Genomic DNA, 22471 nt, shown 5'->3' with positions numbered 1-22471 from the left:
ATACAATATAGGCAATAAAGGAAAAAACACATAAGCTGATCTTTACAAGTCAAAAAATAAACAGAACATAAACACACACAAAAGCAAACATCCAACAGCAACAAAGATGCATTATTCTAATATGCTATAAACTGTTAAAAGAAGACAAGAACAGGGAGGGGGAATACTAAAATGGGAAAACGATTATCAGATATACCGTATATACTCAAGTATAAGCCGACTTTTTCAGCACATTTTTAATGCTGCGAAAAAAACCCTCGGCTTATACTCGAGTGAGGGTCCCTGTTAGCAGCGGAGGAACGAGCAGCCCGAAAACAGCCCGTTTGGGCTGCTTGTTCTTCCTCCGCTGCTGCTGCCACCAGCCTCTGCCTCTCAGCAGCACCCTAGGTAGGCAGGGGGACAGGAGGGGCTGGGGGGGAGAGAAGCCCCCTCTGCCGTGTGCGCATGGGTGCGTGCACACACACACACATGCTCCGGCCCACCAGGTGGTTTGTGGTGTGGTGAACTGGCTTATACTCGAGTCAGTAAGTTTTCCCAGTTTTTTGTGGTAAAATTAGGTGCCTCCGCTTATATTCGGGTCAGCTTATACTCGAGTATATACGGTAATTGTCTATTTAGAATTCCAAAAGATTATTTAAACATTCCAAAAGATTATTTAAATGTTCCAGTTCTTCAAATTCTTTTATCAATCCATCCTCTTTGTCTCTCAAATATACACACAAACGTAATTTTGTTGTTTTGCAGGATGCCAGAGTTTAATAAGTCATTTACGTAAATGAGGAGTTTCTTCTCTTCCTCAACATTTTGTGCAAGTTACAGTGCAATCCTATATATGCATACTCAGAAGTAAATGCCATTGAATTTAATGGAGCTTCCTATCTGACTCAGCACAACTAAGAGGGCCTCCTCAGATTCTTGATTGCTCTAGAGCCTATCTTAAAAGGTGGTATATATTTCAATGTCTGTTTGCAAGGGAGCATGTTGCATTCATGTTTCCAAGACCATCCAATCAGCCAAGTGTTGGAAACAAATTGGAGTATAACCTTAGTTAAAAAACCAGAAGCTTTCTTATTAGGTATTATAGGAGTGGACCTACCAAAATTACCAAAGAATTTGTTTAAGTATGCAACAATGGCCGCACGGACTTTAGTAGCAAAATATTGGAAAGAAGAAGGTGTCCCATCCAAAGAAGATTGGCAAGTTAAACTAATGGAATACGCTGAAGTGGCAAAATGGACGATGAAATTAAGAGGAAGTGATGATAATGAATTTAAGGAAGAATGAAAGATGTTTATTGCATATATACAGAAGCAATGTACACAGGTTAATACATTGGCAGGGTTTTAAGATAACTTGTAATTTTATTATGAATGGATAATACATGATTTAAATATGTTACAAATTTAACAATGGACATGCAGTATCTTTATAAATAATAGAACCAAGGGAAGTCAATTTGTTTTGTTTTTGCATTGTTTTTGTTTTTGTTATTTTTGGGAAATCAATAAAATGTTGTTTTTTAAAAAAGGAAACACATTGGCGTATTAGAAGAACCCTTGGTCTGATCCAGTAGAACTGACTGCAACTGAGCCAAGCGTAAGTAGGTGGTGAGGTTTTCAAAGCTTTGTCTTTTACTTTATTTACTATAGCAGCTTGCTTCTACCTGGAAATTTTTTAAGAGCACTCTGTATCAAGAAAGCGTGCATTTGAAATTAAAACACCAGTAATTACACAGAAATAAAGCAGAAGACACCAATGCTGTAACAGGTTTACCTTCCATACTGCGTTCAGGTATGTTGGGAATGTTACAATAAAGCTGGGCTTCGAAAATTGGATCTATAGCAGGTGTCTCCGTCAAAGGATCAGGCATTATTCTCTTTCGATTCTTGGAGCCAAGATCATCTTCTTTAACAGGGTTAACAGGGATCAAGTGTACTAAAAATACAAATAAGCAACATTCACATCATTTTGCTATTGTTGCATTATGTTACAGCTCTATCATTTGACTCTAAATATAAATACAAATGTTTTCCAGGATATCCCTATTACATTAGGCATACCATAAGTGTGACACACAACAAGGGGTGGGGGATTGGAAACAGAAATAAAGAAAAGAAATGTGGAATCATCACTACTGATGCCCTGCCACTGAAATATTTTCCACACCGGTGGAAGTGCGATGCAAGTGCAATTTACCATATATTTCAAAATATACCTGTAATCTCTGCCCTTCTGCTATCCTCCCCAACCCTACTCCATAGTCCAACAATACCACCTTTAAAAGGGGCTACAAATTCATAATATTTTCTATAGTTACACAAAAATACAAATACTTTTAATAATAAATGTTCCTATTTTAATAGGAAGAATATACGCATCACAGTGGCTACAACAAAAGCTACTTCTAAAGAAGGAAAGACCCGTGCAATAAGCCAAATCAATATTACAAACTTGCATTTCGGTATCACTGACTATGTCTTATATATATTTTCAGTGAACTGCAAAACATTAAGATATATTTACTTTTTGTCTGAAGCATAGTAATCAGAATAGGAAGCAATGTAAGCATTACAAAAAAGCATAGAAGGAAGAAAGCAGCTGCAGCAAAATCATCAATTTTAAACCATTTACCTAAAATTAGAATAAAAGAAAGGAAATCTGTTTCCCATTTTCTTTTTCCTTTGCAACCACAAACGTCCCAAAAAGAGTATGCCGAGAAAGTAGCCATTTCAGTCTGGAATTTTTTTCTTAGTGGTAGCCTTAAATACAGACTGTTCTTTCAGTTCCATGCAACCAAACTGTTTAAAACTTTTTCACTGACGTAGGAAGTAGGTCACACAGCAAATACTTTTTCAAGTTACGTGGCAATTTTTCATCAGCATGGAAGAGAAAATATGCATAATAAGAACTATTCAAAGTTCATTATCCCTCTGCCCTAAAGAAGGGGCTTGTGGTTTCCAAGTCTTGCAAAGTAGTTTTCACTAAAATATACAAATACAGAAAAAAGTAAAACACAAGTAAGAGACTAATTAGCACAGAAGCACATTAAAGGGTGGGTATATGCTACGTAAAGAGAAGGGAAATAAATGGTTAATTAAGAAAACCCAGTGGCAGATATTATGCTCCCTCCCCCCAAAAAACCCAGCCTGGAGGAGACAGATAAGGTGCATATGGATTAGACAGCTGAATGGGTACAATGCCAATGCTGCCAATTCAGACACAAAGCAAACCTGAGAATGCACTGCAGAAAATCTTACCATCTGCTATGCCAATTTAAGGACTACTATCATGCCAGACTCAATTATAAAGTTGCATATTTGGGACTACTTAAAATCTTTTATTGCTTGAGAGAAATGAAGGAATCGTAGAACTTCAAGTCTACTGCACTCCACCTACTTAATGGGGAGTAAGCCCCACTTAATGCAGCAGGACTTACTTCTGAGTAGCATAATTAGGATTGTAGCATAATTCTAGTCATGTGTTGTGGTGAGCTCTGAAGGAGTATGAGCTTTCTTACACCACAATTCCATCTATTTGTCTACTTGAAAGCAAATTCATTGGGGCTTACTTCTAGGTAAGAGGGGCCAGGATTACAGCCTGTTAGCATGCCAGTGCATACAGACCATTGGTGGATGTTTCCTAGTTGCTAACTTTTTGAAATAATTCAGTCTTCATATTGCCAAACAAACAAGTTGGCCACTGGATACACTCCAGATTAGGGCCACAGTGGAGGGTAAAGGATTAATGCCATAGTACCACAGAGCCTAGGACTTGCCGATCAGAAGGTTGGCGGTTCGAATCCCCGCGACGAGGTGAGCTCCCGTTGCTCGGTCCCTGCTCCTGCCAACCTAGCAGTTCGAAAGCACGTCAAAGTGCAAGTAGATAAATAGGTACTGCTCCGGCGGGAAGGTAAACGGCGTTTCCGTGCGCTGCTCTGGTTTGCCAGAAGCGGCTTAGTCATGCTGACCACATGACCCAGAAGCTGTACGCTGGCTCCCTCGGCCAATAAAGAGAGAGCGCAGCAACCCCAGAGTCGGCCACAACTGGACCTAATAGTCAGGGGTCCCTTTACCTTTACCCTTTACTACTCCATTACAATAGAGATCCAAGGCTTATTGCCAGCATTGTCAAAAGAAGAACCTATTCAGTTTAATGAATCCTCCTTTGCCAATACAAATTGAAGGTGCAGGAGCCTCGGTCCAGATCAGAACCACAGCAGGGAGCAAAGTGGTTAAACCCCCTCTAGCCCCCACCCTAAACTAGGGCCCTGATAAGGCCCCAGTGTGATCAGAGGCAGAGGCCATTCCCACTTTGAATGCAGGGGGAAAGTTTTTTCACCACTACGCTATATGAAGAAAGGATGTGAATGTTAACAGACAGGTAAGAACTCATGAGCTATCCTCCTTCTATCCCCTAACATGTCTTTCCCATCTCCACTTCCCCAATTCCATTCAATCCTTCATTCCTAGAGTGGCCCTGTTTTTATTGTACTGCATTGTCTAGCAGGTCCATTTCCTATCAAAGTAAGAGAAAACAGGGAGAAATCACAAACAAAACTTATTTGAAATGCCAAACTTTCAATTCAAAATGTGTCGTATGTTCAAAATAAATGGTCTTTAGTATATATTTTGTGCTTAACCTTGCATAATTCACACAAATAGAAGACACCCTCCAAAAAGAAAAAGGGGGGGGGGAGATTACTAGACAGATCTTTCAACTCTCCTTGCAGAACAGGGAAATAAAAGGATTTACAGAAGCAGATGAAACCAGAAATAAAGTAACATTGTTCAAGTACACACTTTATTTAAACAGAAACGCAAACGGAGAATGAAACTGTTTACTGTGCTTATATTTTGAAATACAGGGGACCACAAAGTAAACAAATTGCCAAAGAAATACCTACATTTGCACACTTGACAGCAGACTGAGCAGTCTTTTTTTGCCAAGTCAATCAGGCAACAAATGTGCTCCAGCAGCTTTAGAGGCCTCTCAGTTTACAGTAAGACAGTTACAAATATCACAATATTGTGACACTATAACAAGAGACTTGTGTGTAGTAGCTAAATCAACAAATTCCATTACCTTTGAGAAGCATGAAAATAAAACTATATTAAAAAGGAAACCATCAACAGCTTCCTAAGTTTGAGAGCAAACTTGCAAACCAAGCATTAAGTGACACGTACTTATGTTGCTGACAAACTAAGTACAGTGGTACCAATGGCTTAGTTGAACAAATCGGCTCCCAGACGCCACAAACCTGGAAGTGAGTGTTTCAGTTTTTGAACATTTTTTGGAAGCCGAATGTCCGACGCAGCTTCTGCTTGAGTGCAGGAAGCTCCTGCAGCCAATTGGAAGCCGCGCCTCGGTTTTCAAACGGTTTTGGGAGTCGAATGGACTCCCGGAACAGATTAAGTTCGAGAACCACTGTATCCTCAGTAAAGGACAATTTTCAAAAAAGTTATGTGTGTTTTAGTTGAAATCATTCAGATTCTGCATGATTTATTTTGGCTGGCAGAAGCTCTCCAAGACCTCAGGCAAGATCTGAGCGTTGCTTGCAGAGATCCCTTTAAAACAGGGGTGTGTTATCTTCTGTCTGTGAGCTGAATTAGTCCTGGCACAGGTCCCAATTGGCACTGTGAAGCAGTTCGTCCAAAACCACACCCACTTGACCCACACCTGGTGTCATATATGACGCCAGGTGTGGGTCAGGCAGCTGGAGTAGGAGAGGAGGACAAAGGGGGGAGAAAAAGCTTTGAGTTGATGGAGGGGCCCTCTTCCCATCCTTTGAACTCCCTGGGAAGCTCAGGAAACCTGGTGCACCTGAAACTGAGTGTAAAATGTGCAGCTGAATGGGACACAGCTTTGGGCAGCCTGAGGAAGCACCATTCACCTTGGGCTTGCCCATAAGAAGCAAGTCTAGAGTGAGATACCAGGGGGATGCCTGCTGTTTCCAGGGACTCTTCTCGCTGTTTTTGTTGGACCCTGAGAGAGAACCTGGAGGCTGAGAAGGTGTGTGTGTCAGAAGGAAAATGAACCTATATTGATTTATATATATTTGTAACTTTGTCTCAGTGTAACATTTTTATATGTTGCTGTGTATTTGCGTAATGCTTTGTTTAAGCTGTTTGTGGAACTTCAGTTTTCTGTACACCACTTAGAGATATTTTGAATATATTAAGCAGTATAAAAAAGGAGGAACTATTAAAATGTTCTCCCTATTGTTCCCTGGCAACAGAGGCTTGCAGGCACTACCAGAGGCACTGACTTCAAGCCTGATGGACTTGGCTGCACTACAGGGTTCCTTGTGGAATAGCCAGCCTCATAGAAACAGCTCCTGCACCACAATTCATTGGTGTCAACGGGAGTCCCCCCCCCCCCCAAGGTGCACAGCAGGAAAATGTTCCTGATTTTCATTTCAACCATAGATTGGAATGAACCTTCCTTGTGTACTGTGGTCCCAATACAAACTACCTCCCACACCTACCTCCCGCACCTAATATTTATGGTTTTTAAAAAAACATGATAACTGTTACTTACATCTTAACATACCCTATGCATTTTCACATGCCTCCTACAGGTTAAGAAAAGAGAGACCAGACGATATTGATAATTTTTAGCCCGTTATAACTGAACATACACCAGCATTTTACAATGCATCTCACCCGCCTGAAACTGAAAGAGAATTCATATTCTTATCTCACATGCTAATATGTGTTCATGGATATAAACAGCAATCTCCATCCCGCGAACATGTCTTATGCTCAAGGCACAACACAGGAAGTACTGAGCCACTTTCCAACCATTTTCTTTTAATTACCTCTATAAAAATTTGCCCAGGGGTCTAAAAATAAAATTTATCACCAGCCATAGCAAGATTCCATCATTTTAATCCTCCTTCTGAAAGACATTAGCAATATCCACATGTACCGATGAGGCAGATTACACAGTGATAAGACAGAACAGTATGATTGCTTTTCAATGTGCAATACTTTGCTAAGAAACTCATTACACATTTGGAGAACACAAGACAGACAAACACACCGCAGTAAACATCCATAAATTATGACTTCTGAAATTATTTCCTGTGTATCTAAAATACAGTAAGAGAAAACAGATTTTTAGTTACATTTTTAGAAAGAAAAGAAAACGCAGAAAAATGATCCTTAGGGGTGAATGGTCGTACTGTCATGCCATACAACTCCAAACAAGATCAATTTACTGGGAACTGGGGTGTCTGGAAAGCTCCAACACAAACGGCAGTAATGCAAAACAATTCAACAGCCTCACTTGTTGGTTATCCCCAATATTAGTCCAGCTAAGGCGAATTTCAAAGTATGACTACACTGAAATTGCAGCAGATCACTTTTGCTTACCCAGCAATGGAAATTCAAACACAAGTACAGAAGAAAATGCATTGGTTAAATAACAAACTCTTCCCATGAGTTATTTAAAATCTCAGAAAGACCAGACATATGTCATATCTCTGCCAATATTTCCCAGCATTTCCCATTGCTTTCTTTCCCACACATACCAGCTGAGACCCCATCTTTAAATTTCCATTGTTCCCAATGGAGGCTTCCAACTATGTTTGGGAACCTACAATGCCACCTGGAATGCAAGGGTGCATGGATTTTACAACTTCCTAAACAGATTTACCTTTTAGTTGAGTGGTCTTTTATCACACATTGAATTCAAGGTAATGAGACAATACAAATGGACACTGCGATGAAGTGAATTTACCAACTTGGGAGACTGGCCATAGGAGCTGCCTAGTCTGTCTAAGAGGGAAGCTCCTTCCTTCTTAACAGATTCCAGGAGTGGCAGGCAAACATAGCACAACCATCACTGGCCATTAACTCCTTGGTGGCTGGCTCTCAGGCCATTAGATCTCAGGAGAAGAAGGATTCAGTGATGAGACAACTGATCTGGTATAAGTTCTGTACTCTATGGCTGTTTTGCTCTTTCCACAGCAATTAGGGAAGTAGAAATACTTAAGTATTTGCTTTTTTGTGAAACTGCTCCATAAGGTTACCTTCTGTTTTTCTACTGTAAGTCATTCTCTTTGAGTCTATAAAGAAAACCCATTGTTAGATGTTAAGTAAACCCCTAGGTATTTCACCTTCTTTACCACAGTCAAACCTGTTTCCTCTTGAAATTTCTCCTTTTCCATATCTGTTAAGTTTTTCCCTAAAACTTTAGTTTTTTGCTTGTTCAACTTAAATCCAGCTACCTGGCCAAACTGTTGTATTATTTCTAAAACCCTTTTCGTACTAGTGTTTGGCTCTTGTGAATTTGTATAAGGATAACTATGAAAAATGTTGGTCAGAAATTAAAAAAGATCTAGAAATATGGTCAAATTTGAAATTGTCAATGTTAGGCCGAATTGCAGTAATTAAAAAGAATGTATTGCCTAGAATGTTATTTTTGTTTCAGACCTTGCAGATTCTCGACAAGATGGAATGTTTTAAGAGGTGGCACAAAGACATTTCGAAATTTGTCTGGCAGGGCAAAAAGCCCCGAATTAAATTTAAGATATTGACAGATGCTAAAGAAAGAGGGGGTTTTGCCCTGCCGGACCTAAAATTGTACTATGAGGCTGCAGCTTTTTGCTGGCTGAAAGAATGGATGCTCCTCGAGAACACGGACATTTTGGATCTGGAAGGTTTCAATAATGCCTTTGGTTGGCATGCATATCTTTGGTATGACAAAGTCAATAGTGCCTTTAAAAACCACATTGTCAGGAAAGCATTGATTAATGTTTGGATAAGATACAAAGATCTATTGGAAAATAAAACCCCTAGATGGGTGTCACCAGTGGAGGCTAAAGCAGTGAAGAAACTCAATATGGAGGTCGGATGGCCGAAGTATTGGGAAATCTTAGAACAGGATGGAGATAAGTTCAAACTACAAAGTCAGGAGAAATTGAAGCATAAAGTAGAAAATTGGTTCCAATATCGCCAAATAATGGAATTTTTTAAACAGGACAGGAAAATTGGCTTCCAGGTGGAAAAATCAAAATTAGAAACCGAACTGTTAGAACCCAATACTAAGAACTTATCTAGAATGTACAACTTGCTGTTGAAATGGAACACACAGGAAGAAACAGTTAAATCGGCTATGATTAAGTGGGCTCAGGATGTTGGACATAACATTATGTCAGCTGACTGGGAGTGGTTATGGAACACCGGTATTAAATTTACGGCATGCAATGCCTTAAAGGAAAACATTATGAAAATGGTATACAGGTGGTACATGACCCCAGTCAAGCTGGCAAAAATCTATCATTTGCCTGATAATAAATGTTGGAAGTGTAAAGAGACTGAAGGTACCTTTTATCACCTTTGGTGGACATGCCCGAAGATTAAGGCCTTCTGGGAAATGATCTATAATGAAATGAAAAAGGTACTTAAATGTACCTTTCCTAAAAAGCCAGAGGCCTTCCTTTTGGGCATTGTCGGCCAATTGGTGACAAAGAAGGATAGAACTTTCTTTATGTATGCTACAACAGCAGCAAGAATACTTATCGCAAAGTACTGGAAGACACAAGATTTACCCACTCTGGAAGAATGGCAGATGAAAGTGATGGACTATATGACATTGGCCGAGATGACAGGCAGAATCCGTGATCAACGAAAAGAGACGGTGGAAGAAGACTGGAGAAAATTTAAAAGTTACCTTAAGGACCACTATAAACTTAATGAATGTTAAAAATGTTGTGGTTTTCAGAAACAAAGGGGTACAGGGATATAAGGTTAGAATATAAAAAAAAAGGACTAAGATGACAGAGATTTGAAAGCAACAATTGGGAGTTGCTAGTTGAAGTATGGACATTGGGATGCAGAGAGGGGGGGTATGGGGAGGTCCAAGAAAAGAGGTTTACATGAAAATATGTTTGAAACTATGTGTGTTTGTTTGTCTCTTTTAGTGTTTGTTTGTCTTTTTAAAATTTTGTAAAACCAATAAAAATTTTATAAAAAAAAAAAAAGAAAACCCATTGAGTGCTTAGATAACCCATTTTGTGCTGTCTTCAACAGAGCTGTTGTTCAGTGGGATTGCTCTCTGAAACTGCTCTCCTTCCCTTTCAAACCTGCTTACCAAGTAAGAATTCTTAAGAATTTAAAATGTGCCGCTGGTTCTGACAAGGAAATGTGGTGATGGCAGTGAAACTGCCCAGGCTTAAACTAGCCATATTCCCATTTCCCATATTCCCATTCAGTCAATCATTGGGGAGGCCCCTATATACTTGAGGATGGTACCCATCAGAGAGACGCACATCTGTTCAGACTGTATGTACAGTAGACATCCAGACTGCTGTGCAAGCATCACTAAACTAGCATTAAGTTTAAAAGCATGCTCCCATTAGTTTTTGCAGAGATTATTCCACACGACAGGAGGAAAAATTAAATATGTGAAAAGTTTATCCTTTTTTTTCTCTTTGCATTCTCTTACAGAAAGTAATTCAGACAGTAGTCATACACCTACTCACTTCTCCTCCTTGAAATTACTGCAAAGTATCGACAACCTCACCTAATTATCATGCATAAAATATAACTGTAGCTCAATAATTATAACACTTTGGTAGAAGTCTGAAAAGCAACTGACATGTGAAGCCAATAGATAAAGTAAAACAATGTAACTTAAAAGTAATTCTGCTTTTTTATTTTTACATTTTTGCAGGATTGCTAGGAACATGCCCTGCATTTGCCAAAAGTGCAGCAGAAACAAATGTGAAGATTATCACTAAACTAGCAAAACCTGAATTCCAAATTAGACTTAAGGAGGCTCATCCATGCATTAAATGCTACCTGTGGAAATGTGAATTATTGACAAACTTTGGACAGCCCAAGTCTAACAAATACAGTAATAGCAACCAATCAGTGAACTTTATATGATAGTTCTATTTATTGGGATTTCACCACCCAGCAACAGTTAGCTAGGCTGGCACAGTATTAACGTAACTTATGAAAGGAAACTGACTTTGCTTTAAGCAAGCCTCTTTCAAACAGCATATAATCACGCAATGCACTTAAAAGTAGTTACTGCAATGGAATTACCAGTTATCACCTCATATCAGTCTTGAATGGGATCCCATTATATTCTTCAAAACCACATCTCCTTTTCACCTAACCTCCCCATTGCCTATATAGTGAATGCTTACATACTTAATACGTACTACACAAATATATCATCGCCCCATCATCACCCACTCCCACCAAGACTCAAATGTGTACAGATTTGTAGTGTTCATGCAAAATAGGTCAGTGCACACATTATCCACTTAGTAGGATGTTCTATTCACTACTACATCTTTCTTTGGTCTGGGATCTAATGCACATGAGCTCCACATCACACTGTGGCAGAACTTATTGGGTTGACTTGTTTTCTCTAGGAGACAGCAACTAAGTGACATAATGAGGTGTTACAGCTTTCCTATTCTCAAACCAGGTGAAATACAGTCAATTAAAAACTGTTGCCAAATAAAAAAAATTTCTTGCAGCGATTTAGACTACCAAAATTCTTGTCTTTCTACTATTTCAACACGATAATGGATCTGTCCTGGGAGCTCAGAGTCTTCAAAAGAATATATTGTAAACTAAGGGAGATTCCATTGGCTTGTTAGCTACTTTCCACATTATTAGCCTGAAGCCATTTAACTAAACAATAATTCAAGTGCTGTTTGCATCTCCCCACATACATACAGTAAATCAACTATTCATTCTAGCTAATGAAAGCTTTTAAATACACCCATTTTCTATGTTTCTATATTTTTAATGTACACATGTCACCATTTATAACTGAAATGGCTTCATAAGATGACATCTTGCTAATTCTGGTCTGCAGCAAAACATTTGCTAACGCAAACCAGAATGTTTTACTATGTTTTTATATACCGTATTGGCCTGAATATAAGCCACATTTTTTTTCCAAATTCCAATTGTGAAAAGTTAAAGTTCGGCTTATATTTATGACCTTACGCTGCCGGCAAAGCGGTGCGGCTTCCACTCCCCGCACAGAGCAGCCCTGGAGCATGGGGCAACGGCGCCTGTCCTGTCCGCGGCTCCCAAGCCGCTGAATTTTAAAGGTGAGGCTTATTTGCGGGTGTGGCTTATATCTGGGCCAATACGGTATGCTGGAAGCTGCCCACAGCGGCAGGGGCAACCCAGTCAGGTGGGCTGGGTACAAATAATAAATTATTATTATTATTATATTATAATGGAAGGAGGACAGAAACTGAAAAAAAGACAAGCAAAAGAAAAGTAGGAAGCATGAGATATTTGTGAAGAAATAAAGGAGTGGGTAAAGTTTATAAACATTAATAAAGAAAAACTGTATATGTAACACCGCGACAAAGGTTTTCCTCCTTTGCATCAAGCAGATTAGCAAAGGAGCCAAATGAATAAATAAAAGCAGCTATATTAATATAGGTTAATTGCTTTACCAAAGGGCTGGAGGGAAAGCATGGAATGATTTGATAAAGGTTCATGAAAGAACAAAATAACCTCAGGGTAGAATGATAGCCAACATGCTGTGGCGTCCACGAAGAACAAAAACAAACAAACAGTCATAAATGTAAAAAAAATCCTTCCAGTAGCACCTTAAAGACCAACTAAGTTAGTTCTTGGTATGAGCTTTCGTGTGCATGCACACTTCTTCAGAAGTATCTGAAGAAGTGTGCATGCACACGAAAGCTCATACCAAGAACTAACTTAGTTGGTCTTTAAGGTGCTACTGGAAGGAATTTTTTTATTTTGACTATGGCAGACCAACACGGCTACCTATCTGTAGTCATAAATGTGACTGTGCCACTAAGACCATTAACAATGGTTAACCGATGCCTGTTTTTAACTTTTTAACTTTGTTTGTTTTATTTCTGCAAGCTGTTGTGGCATATTTTTATGACATAGCAGCATGAGAAATAGTTTTATGCATAAATAATAGCTGAGGCATGGAGTACCCATCCTAATCTTAATGAACGTCAAACCATGGCAGGAGAACATTAGAAGGCACAAGCGTAGTGTTTAACATGGCCTTCACCTACTTCCAACCTGGTCCAGATGTTTTGAACTACAACCCCCATGAGTCCTAGGCAGCAGATCTGCTTCGGACTTATGGAGTTGTAGTCCATAACATCTGGAGGTTGGCAAACGCCAGCCTAACCTATAGGAAGTATTTGCTGAGGAAATGTGTATTTCTGTACACACAGAAATAATACAGCAACAGGATCTTCAGCCATCAACAAAACCCTTATATATTGTCTGATGATACATACTGCCAAAAAGAAATATGTTTTAAATAAATGAATAAATCCCATCCCACCCCCCTCCACATTCCCTTACAGCAGTTCTGACATAATATGTGCATCGTAAGTATGACTCCTAGGCACATACGTTTCAATTATAAATGGTCAACCAAGATGCATTCAGCTGAAAATATTGAGCTAAAATGTTAATCAATACAATTTGCTTGCAGACTATCTCATAAGCTGAATTCATAGACAGCTGCAGCTCAGAGGTCATCTTTGAGTACGGTCTGTGAATGATTCATTTTGAATTGCTTCCCCATGTCTACTTACTGGAAATCTTTGCAAGAACCCAACCATGGTCCCAAATTGTTAGGGTGGAATAGTAATTTGTAGCCCTTGCTAAGAAGCAAGAAAACAACACATCATTTGAGTTACCTGTGTCAATTCCCCTGAACCTCATCCTAATAATCTGCTACAGACTCCTTGTTTTCCCATACTATGGAACTTGTATAGGAGAAAACAAACACAAGCTTATCAAACCAATAATGTACTCTTAGCCAGTGAACAGTTCTACCAAGAGATCCCAAAAATGGAGTTTAAAGGAAGCAAGATCTTCAGCAACTCTACTCCCAAGAAGAATATGGAATATGAATACAAATAGACAAGAGAATAATTAATTCAGAACAAGCCATCAGCAGAGGTGTGGTGCTGAAGGCACTCAACATATCAAGGCAGTATCAAGGCACACGCTAAACATAAAGCAACAGACATTCTACCAATGCAAACATCAAATCAGTCAAAAAGCATAGGGAGTGGGGGGGGGGGTAAGGTGATCTTGTAGGTAAACTGGTCCCAAGTTGTTAACGGGCTTTACAGTGGTATCTTGGTTTCCAAACGACTCAGCTCCCGAAAACATCTGGCGTGGCTTCTGCTTGAGTGCAGGAAGCTCCTGCAGCCAATCGGAAGCTGCGTCTTGGTTTTTGGACGGTTTCGGGAGTTGAACGGACTCCCGGAACGGATTAAGTTCAAGAACCAAGAAACCACTGTAAATAATAGTAATAATGATAATTCCTTGAATTTAGCTTGGTAGCAAATCAGCAACCAGTGCAGATCTCCACTATACTGTGGTACCTCGGGTTACATACGCTTCAGGTTACAGTACTCAATTCGTTCCGGAGGTCCGTTCTTAACCTGAAACTGTTCTTAACCTGAAGCACCACTTTAGCTAATGGGGCCTCCTGCTGCCGCCGCGCCACCGGAGCCCGATTTCTGTTCTCATCATGAAGCAAAGTTCTTAACCTGAAGCACTATTTCTGGGTTAGCAGAGTATGTAACCTGAAGCATATGTAACCTGAAGCGTATGTAACCCGAGGTACCACTGTATATAAATGTATCACAGCCAATCGGTAGGAACATCTATTTGTTTAGCAAAACATGCCAAATCAGAATCAGTAAGAGTCCATCACAAAAAGGCATGCTGTCTCAATACATGAGGGCTGGTTCACATATTACGAAGAAGAGAGGTTATAATACTTTCCTTCTACGGTTATTTAAAGAAGTCTAAAAAAGCAGAGACCTCAAAAACTAGCAACAGTCACCACAGTTTGAATTAATCAATGGAAAATCATCTTGAGATAAGTTTTTCCACAATCACATAAGCAGGTATCTAGTCAGCCAAGGCCAGCACAGAAGCAACTAACTGTTTGAAAGTATATAAGTATTTACAGCATGACAACCCTGGAAAGAGAGTTTGCGGTGATCATATTACTGCAAATTCCACTTCTAGCTTCCAATATAAATAAGTATATATATGTTCTCTTTTTTTCCCCAGTCTGTAACCAAGCTTTTGTGTTTGAGAGTCACCCTGACATTTTATGCATTACTTAATTACTCAAATTGTAGAAAGAGTCGCAATTAATGCATTTCTATTTAAAGAAAACATAGTTCTTAATATTTTTTAAATCGTCAAGCAATTATCTGAAAGCATATAGACAGGGTGGTGGGGAGGGCTTTTCCTTCAATCAGTCCAATTCACAGGTAGCATTAAAATGCACTGAAAAACTAATTGTGGCTTAACACAAATGAGCAGCATACTGGTGCATGCATCTCAAAAGTTCCTGATGAGCCCTTTCCATGCCCCTGCCATGCCAGAAAGAATAACAGAATAATAGAGTTGGAAGGGATCCCAAGGATCATTTAGTCCAACCACTTGCGATGCAGGAATATGCAGCTGTCCCATACAGGGATCAAGCCTGCAACCTTGACGCTATCAGCACCATGCTCTAACCAACTGAGCAACTTTGTGTTCTGTGAAAATAAGTGTTTGTGGTTTGTTTCCCCAAGAAACCTTGGCAATCACTTATGGTTTGTTGGAGATCAACAATCCACAAGCACTGGTTTGCATAATACATAAAGACAGCCACCGACTTATTTCTCCTCTGGTATACAGGAGCAGGGAAGGATCACATCAGGGACTTTATAGAAGTATGCACCACTGAGTGCAAATAAAGTTAAAATGATTTGATGTTGCATGCAAACCAGGAAATCATCACAATCAGCATGACTTTGGTTAGAATCTGTGTAGAACTCATGTTTCTAGAATTGAAAAAGTGGTGGCATTCATTTCCCATTCACAGATACAGCTTGGCATCAACTTCCTTTGAGCTACATTCAAATACGTGGTTTACAAAGAAAGGTTGGGGGCAAACAGAAAGTAGGCCAAATTTAATAGACGCCATGGTGAACGCTGTGAGGCTTTACACTTCTCACATAATGTGAACCAAGGTATACTTACAGAATTGTAGGCTAAGGCTCAGAAAGGCTAACAAGGCTGCCAAGGCCAACAAGAGCAAAAAACGATTTCGGAAAAGCATTATTATTCTTTCTGCTACTTCTTCATGATTTCACCTCCATAGTCAGAAACTTCCTGTCAACACAAATACAAAAATAATGCATTAGAGATAACCCTCACCCTTTTGAGAAACTCTGAAGCTCCAGGATTAAGAAAAAAGGACATGATTTCTTTCTTTTTAAAAATTCTTTTTAGTAAGTACTAGTAAAATAACTATTTCCATAAAACAAAAAGATCAGACAGAAAATATACACATTTATTATATGAAAAAGTCAAAACAATATTCACCAGAGCCTACCTTGCTATCCTTTACTACCTAATACTATTATTAATCACTTCATTACTATCACTTTATTACTGATTACTGAAATAAACTAATAAATTGCAATTGTATCTTTACAAATTTCCATTGATTACAAATTAAATTGATACTTTACAAATTAAATTGATACTTTAGAACAAAGGTAGCCAATAATGTGGTGCCCCCTCCAGTTGTTGTTGGGCTCCATCTCCCAATGGCCTCAGCCAGCACGGCCTATGAGAGATGCCGTCCAGGAACAGCTGGAGCAGGGGTAGGCAACCTAAGGCCCATGGGCCGGATGCGGCCCAATCTCCTTCTCAATTTGGCCCACGGATGGTCTGGGAATCAGCATGTTTTTACATGAGTAGAATGTGTCCTTTTATTTAAAATGCATCTCTGGGTTATTTGTGGGGCCTGCCTAGTGTTTTTACCATAATGTGTGCTTTTATTTAAAATGCCTCTCTGGGTTATTTGTGGGGCATAGGAATTCGTTCTTTCTTCCCCTCCAGAATATAGTCTGAGGGCTGGTGGACTGGCCCACGGCTGAAAAAGGTTGCTGACCCCTGAGCTGGAAGGTATCACCTTTGTCATCCCTACCTTCAAATAATAAAGAGGCTTTGCTTTGCTTGAGGAAGCAATGAGTTCCCTTTGCAATATTCAATAAATGGTTTCCAGCATACCAAAAAATCCTGTTGCCTCCTCCTTTAAACCTTTTTTTCATTCTAAGTTTATTTTTCCCTGAAAATAACTTGTTCTTCACCTGTTGTCAAGTGCCAGGGGCCCTTACTGGGAAATAAAGGTTTTAATACATTAACTATTCAGCAAAATCCACTCAGCTTACTTCAAAATGCGATTGAGGACTGATATTCTGAGCATTTCAAAAGTCATACAAATAATTCCAAATCTTGCTTTGTACAAAGCAGTTAGGGGCGGTATTCAACTATTCAGAGTCGTTACACTCAGAATGGACACATTGAAGTAAGTGGGTTTAAGTAATGTAAGTAACTGTTTAAAGGCTAAATCCTATGATCCCTGTGAGGTCATCCATAGGAAATGTTTTGGAGCTCCCTGTCTGCAAGCAGAGAAGGTGGTCCATCCTGAGAACCTACATCCCAGCCATCACAGAAAATGTAAGGGCAGTGACTGATACCCTCTCACCACTGCTGAGGGCAAAAAGGAGATGTTCTGAGGACATGTAATGTGTGGCTCTGGATCCAGTGGATTCAAAACCCTTCAATTTCCCGGGCACAGCCCTGAAATGGGGGGTGGAGGTGGAACTAGCTCCTGAAGGGGCAATCCTATTTTCTTTCCCTTCCCTTCAAGGAAAACTCTTCAAGAAAATACGATCAACGAAAGGAGGGAAAAGAGAATGATGACAGCCCTGCATCTGTCCAGTTGGGTATTAGCCCAGGAGGGTTTTGGTTTTGGCAGCTCACCCCATCAATTTCTCTCTCTCTTGTCAATGTAGGCCTGGACTGCCAATGGCTTTCAAATACGAGAGCAAGGCAAAAACGGTGTTTTAAAACAAAATCGTGACATCTAATAAATAAAAGTAATTATGCCATCCATGATTGATTTGGGATCATTCCCAATGAACAACTGTGCCCAACAGAAGCTGCCAATGCAATTTGTTTTCAGGTGCTACTTGATATTGGCTTTCCTTGGGATCAGGGACTTGTACTACAATAATACGATATAACTCATGAATAATACTGCAATAAAAACAATTTACATTGCCAAACAAAATGACACACAGCCAGGATATTAAAACTGTCACTTTCAAGTCTATCATAATCTATTACTGGGGGGGGGGGGGGACCTCATACAAGAATACAGGAAAACAAATAAACCTAACACAATCAAATTACAGGACCACTATAGATGCAGCAATACATTCACAAATGAAATAAATAATAATACTCATCTCTTAATCTGCGGGTTGCCATCTGATTGGATTTTTTTCTGATTCCGATCTGATTTTAGGATGTATTTTAATTGACTGCCTGATTTTATGTTAATGTGTTATACATTTAATGTTAGCTGCTCTGAGCCCGGTTTTGGCCGGGGAGGGTAGGGTATAAATTATTATTATTATTGTTAATCATATTTGAAGGCCACCAGAAGTGGCGCTGTGGGTTAAGCCACAGAGCCTAAGACTTGCTGATCAGAAGGTTGGCGGTTCAAATCCCTGCAACGGCGTGAGCTCCCGTTGCTTGGTCCCTGCTCCTGCCAACCTAGCAGTTCAAAAGCATATCAAAGTGCAAGTAGATAAATAGATACCGCTCTGGCGGGAAGGTAAATGGCGTTTCCATGCACTGCTCTGGTTCACCAGAAGCGGCTTAGCCATGCTGGCCCCATGACCCGGAAGCTGTATGCCGGCTCCCTTGGCCAATAAAGCGAGATGAGCGCCACAACCCCAGAGTCGGCCACGACTGGACCTAATGGTCAGGGGTCCCTTTACCTTTTAGAAGTATCTAACTGCTAGAAAGGAAATACAGCTAAAATATTAAGATGTATGGCACGAGGCTATATCAACAAAGCTGAAATTACAGTTAAACATTTAGACAACAAGGGAAGAGTGGGGAGCTAGGCTGTAGCTAGGCTCCCCACTTATGCAATGCTCTCCCCGGGGAGGTTTGCCTAGCATCTCTGTTACATATTTTTAGGTGCCAGACCAAAAAAAAATTCCTTCTCCCAGGCCTTGGCTAATGAAACAATCTATGGCCTTTTAAACTGGGGTGTACTGTTTTGTTTGTTACTATGTTACGTATTTTGGTGTTTTTATACTGTACACCGCCCTGTGATCTTCGGATGAAAGGCGGTATAGAAATTTAAGAAACAATAATAATAACTGGGCCACACACTCTCTTTTCCTATTTCTTTTTTTTTTAAATAAAAGCAACCCATTGCCTCAGAACTAAGCATGGGCTGCATTTTTCCATCAATAAACCTGAGGAGACTTATCTACCCAACCTGAACTGTTCTACAAAGTGACAGCATCACACAGGGATCTTTAAGAAGTACCCTAGATGCTTCAGGTTCCCTTTATGGAGCAGGAGGAGAAATGTTGCATGTGAAGCCCCTGAGAGACAATGAACACTACCACTATGAGTTCTAATCTTTCTGGTACTCCCCTTTATTTCTACGAATACTGTTGTCAGCCAGAAACCGCCTAGCAAAAGAAACCACATCACCATCACTTGTGAGTCATTGGTATCTCACTGCAGTGTTCTTTCTACAGCAAGCTACCAGACTGTTTAAATTAATGGACGCATATAATAAAAACATGAAGCAGTCTTGAGTTTACAACCTGGATCTCATATAATAGACCACTGTATGTAGAGGTTACCAAAAAATTATTCTCAGCAATGCACTATGACCATGTGATTTGACTTAATCACATCAAGGGACTCCACAATGGTGCCCTTCTAGATTGTGCAGCGTAAACTTGTGTAGAGAATTTGGTCAAGCTGCAGGTTTAGCAGTTTTTGCTTCAGCCACCATACAAAAGAGTATTTGGTCACTTTCATGGGGGAGTCAGAAGCAGCCCATCGTTCTGCTACTTTAGAGCAGCAGCCTCCTGTCTCGCCCAGAGTAAACACATTATTACACTGAATCACTGTGACAGCTTAAATGAATTGATTAAAATGGCTTGTCTCCATAATAATCAATAGCACTCTTCAAAGTCTGCCTCCATGAAATTACTGTACTTATCTGGTGTGAGAGATCAAAACGATGCAAACTGACACAATATGAGAAAGAGAGAGAGAGAGAAACAGTAAATGACAAAACTCACCACTGTAAGGAAGAAAGTAAATGATACAAACATTGAACAAGATATACAATATACCATATTTTTCCATGTATAAGACTAGGTTTCCCCCCCCCTAAAAATAATGTAAAAAATGAGGGGGTGTTTTATACACGGGCCATCTCCCCCCATTTTCTTAAATCTGAGTCCCCAAAAATAGATGGAAAAATACGGTAACTCAATGTAGTAAAGTTACAGGAAAGGCAAAAGAACAGCTTTCCTCCAGCTTTCCAACAGACCAATCTACTGAGACAGCAGTTGCTCCTTCTCACATAGATATGCGCCAAGAAGGTTACAGCAGCATTGGGGGGGGGGAGTCTCCGTTGCCAACCAAACCTCAGGGGTGTGAGGAACCTCAAAAAGTGTCCCATTAGAGGCTCTCAGTGATTTAGTTAGAGCATAAGGAATCATTATTTGTGAGTTCTTCAAAAGTTATTGGGCCTTTCAAACTATCAGCAACTCCAGAAGTTAAATTTAAAATATAGCTGTTTTGTGGGGCGGGGGGGAGGGGGAACCTAGGATCTTGATCTCCACTTTTTTAAGTTTCACATAAAAATCAGGAAAGACGTGCACTATATCTTCGGGGGGATGTTATCACACTTCTTTTATCGAGTTACCTTTTTCCACTGGTGTAAATAGCAGTAAGTTCCTGTGAATAGCATGCAAATTTTTGACTAAAGCACAATTTGACTGTTTCTTAATGGCCTCTAGGCTTCTGTTCACCTATTATGAACAGCTATGAAAAATAAACATTGAGTGACTGGCCCTTAACTCCTTGCTTAGACATAAAACAGAATAATACAGGTGAAAGTATGAGTATGTGCCATGAGCTCAGCTCACGTCTGCTTGGCAGTTTGCCTTTCCCATTCTACCTAAAAGTTCTGTCTGTCCTGTAGCTCTAGCAGGAGCAGACAGGGGGAAAGAAGAGTCCCTTGGGTGGCTGAACAAAAGGAGGAATTTCCAAATCCTTCCTGCGAAGATCTGTTCGCTGCTGTGGTGAACACTTCTGTGTGTGCCTCAGCAATGGAAAGAGTGACACTGAGCAGACACTGCGCTTGACACCCACAAGAAAACATTGTTCCTGTTCTTTGTACTCAAAATGAATAATATTGTTAGTCTTTCCAAGTTCTACTGGGTGGCTAATCTAAGTTTGACTATTCTCATGTCTTCTGCTTATCTGCTGATCCCTTTCCTGAATGCTGCTAACCCAGAACTTGAACCTTTAACAAAGTTACCACCTGCCACTGATTTTCCTTCCTATTCAATCTGCAAAGTGAATTCATGCACTCTGAAATTTCTGATTAACTAATTAAGTGATTTAGCAGATCTTTTTCTAAATCAATATTCCTGATTAAGAAACTAATATCCTATTGAGACTTTGATTCACTTTGCATCTTTGAACTAGTCACTGAAGAGTGTTGATTAATGAACTCAAGAAAAATCGACCGACTGCACATCTTTAATGTTTCGACTAATCTTCCAATAATCTTATGTCTTTAGTTATTGATTTTTTAAAAAATAAATGTGCATTGCATCCAATGCTTCATGAACAGAGCTCCACTTGTGCAATGGGACTTCCCCTTCCTCTGCTGTCATAGCCCCAAATCTGTTATGAAGGGTCCCCCAAGCCTCAGGATCAATTTTTGAGGGGTGCAGGTAACATTCTGATGTGCAACCCAGAAAGTCTAGGTTTCTCTGTGACACAAAGCTGGAGTTAACAAGCACACAGAGTATTAGGATCAAGTTTTCTTATGATTTTCCCTAATTACTGTAGAAAATCTTTCTAACATCTGAAGAACATTTCCAGCGCAAAATATTAAGATATTGCTCAGAAGAGCCAAGCGTTTGCATTCCAAATGCATCAAGGGGTGCAATCTGTAGCCTTATTCAGATATTCATGTGTATAACATTGTATGGAAAGATAGCAGGAAGGACCACATACCCTAGGCTCACTAAGTTCTGTTGTGTTATTCTGAGAGCATACTCCCCCCCCACACACACACACCATGCTCTATTTACGGTTTTGTTTTGTAAGTTACGACAAGGTATCACTAGCCCAGTCATGGACTTCTGTAAATAAAATCTCTGACAATCGCAGGACTGTACTTCATAATCTGTCATGACAACTAAAAGCAGCCCTTGTCTCCGTACATTAATGATCCAGAATGTTTTGCACAAATGAGTAGCTTCCCACCCTGAGTAAATCTCATTATTAGACTGTGCAGTAAATTTCTATTGCTTCCAAAGGCTTCTGCTCAGTTACAA

General features: G+C 39.8%; 1 protein-coding gene across 2 annotated transcripts in view; it reads right to left on the bottom strand.

Annotated features, from left to right (window-relative positions):
• Window positions 1–22471, bottom strand: part of PXYLP1 (2-phosphoxylose phosphatase 1) — a 64886-nt gene that overhangs the window by 15848 nt on the left and 26567 nt on the right. Inside the window, exons 2-3 of one of the 2 annotated variants that reach the window (XM_083506497.1) lie at window positions 16038–16169; window positions 1774–1935 (exon numbers count right to left, since the gene is read on the bottom strand). In XM_083506497.1, the coding sequence (XP_083362623.1) occupies window positions 1774–1935; window positions 16038–16116 (241 nt within the window). In that variant the 5' untranslated portion in view covers window positions 16117–16169. Of the gene's footprint in view, window positions 1–1773; window positions 1936–2631; window positions 2904–16037; window positions 16170–22471 lie in introns of those variants that run through there. The other variant, XM_083506496.1, reaches the window with a different exon arrangement.

Source organism: Podarcis liolepis (genome assembly GCF_965112155.1).
Source record: "Podarcis liolepis genome assembly, chromosome: 5".
Taxonomy (NCBI): Eukaryota; Metazoa; Chordata; class Lepidosauria; order Squamata; family Lacertidae; genus Podarcis; species Podarcis liolepis.
Note: the sequence above shows the minus strand (reverse complement) of the source record. Positions and strands in the feature narration are given on the sequence as shown.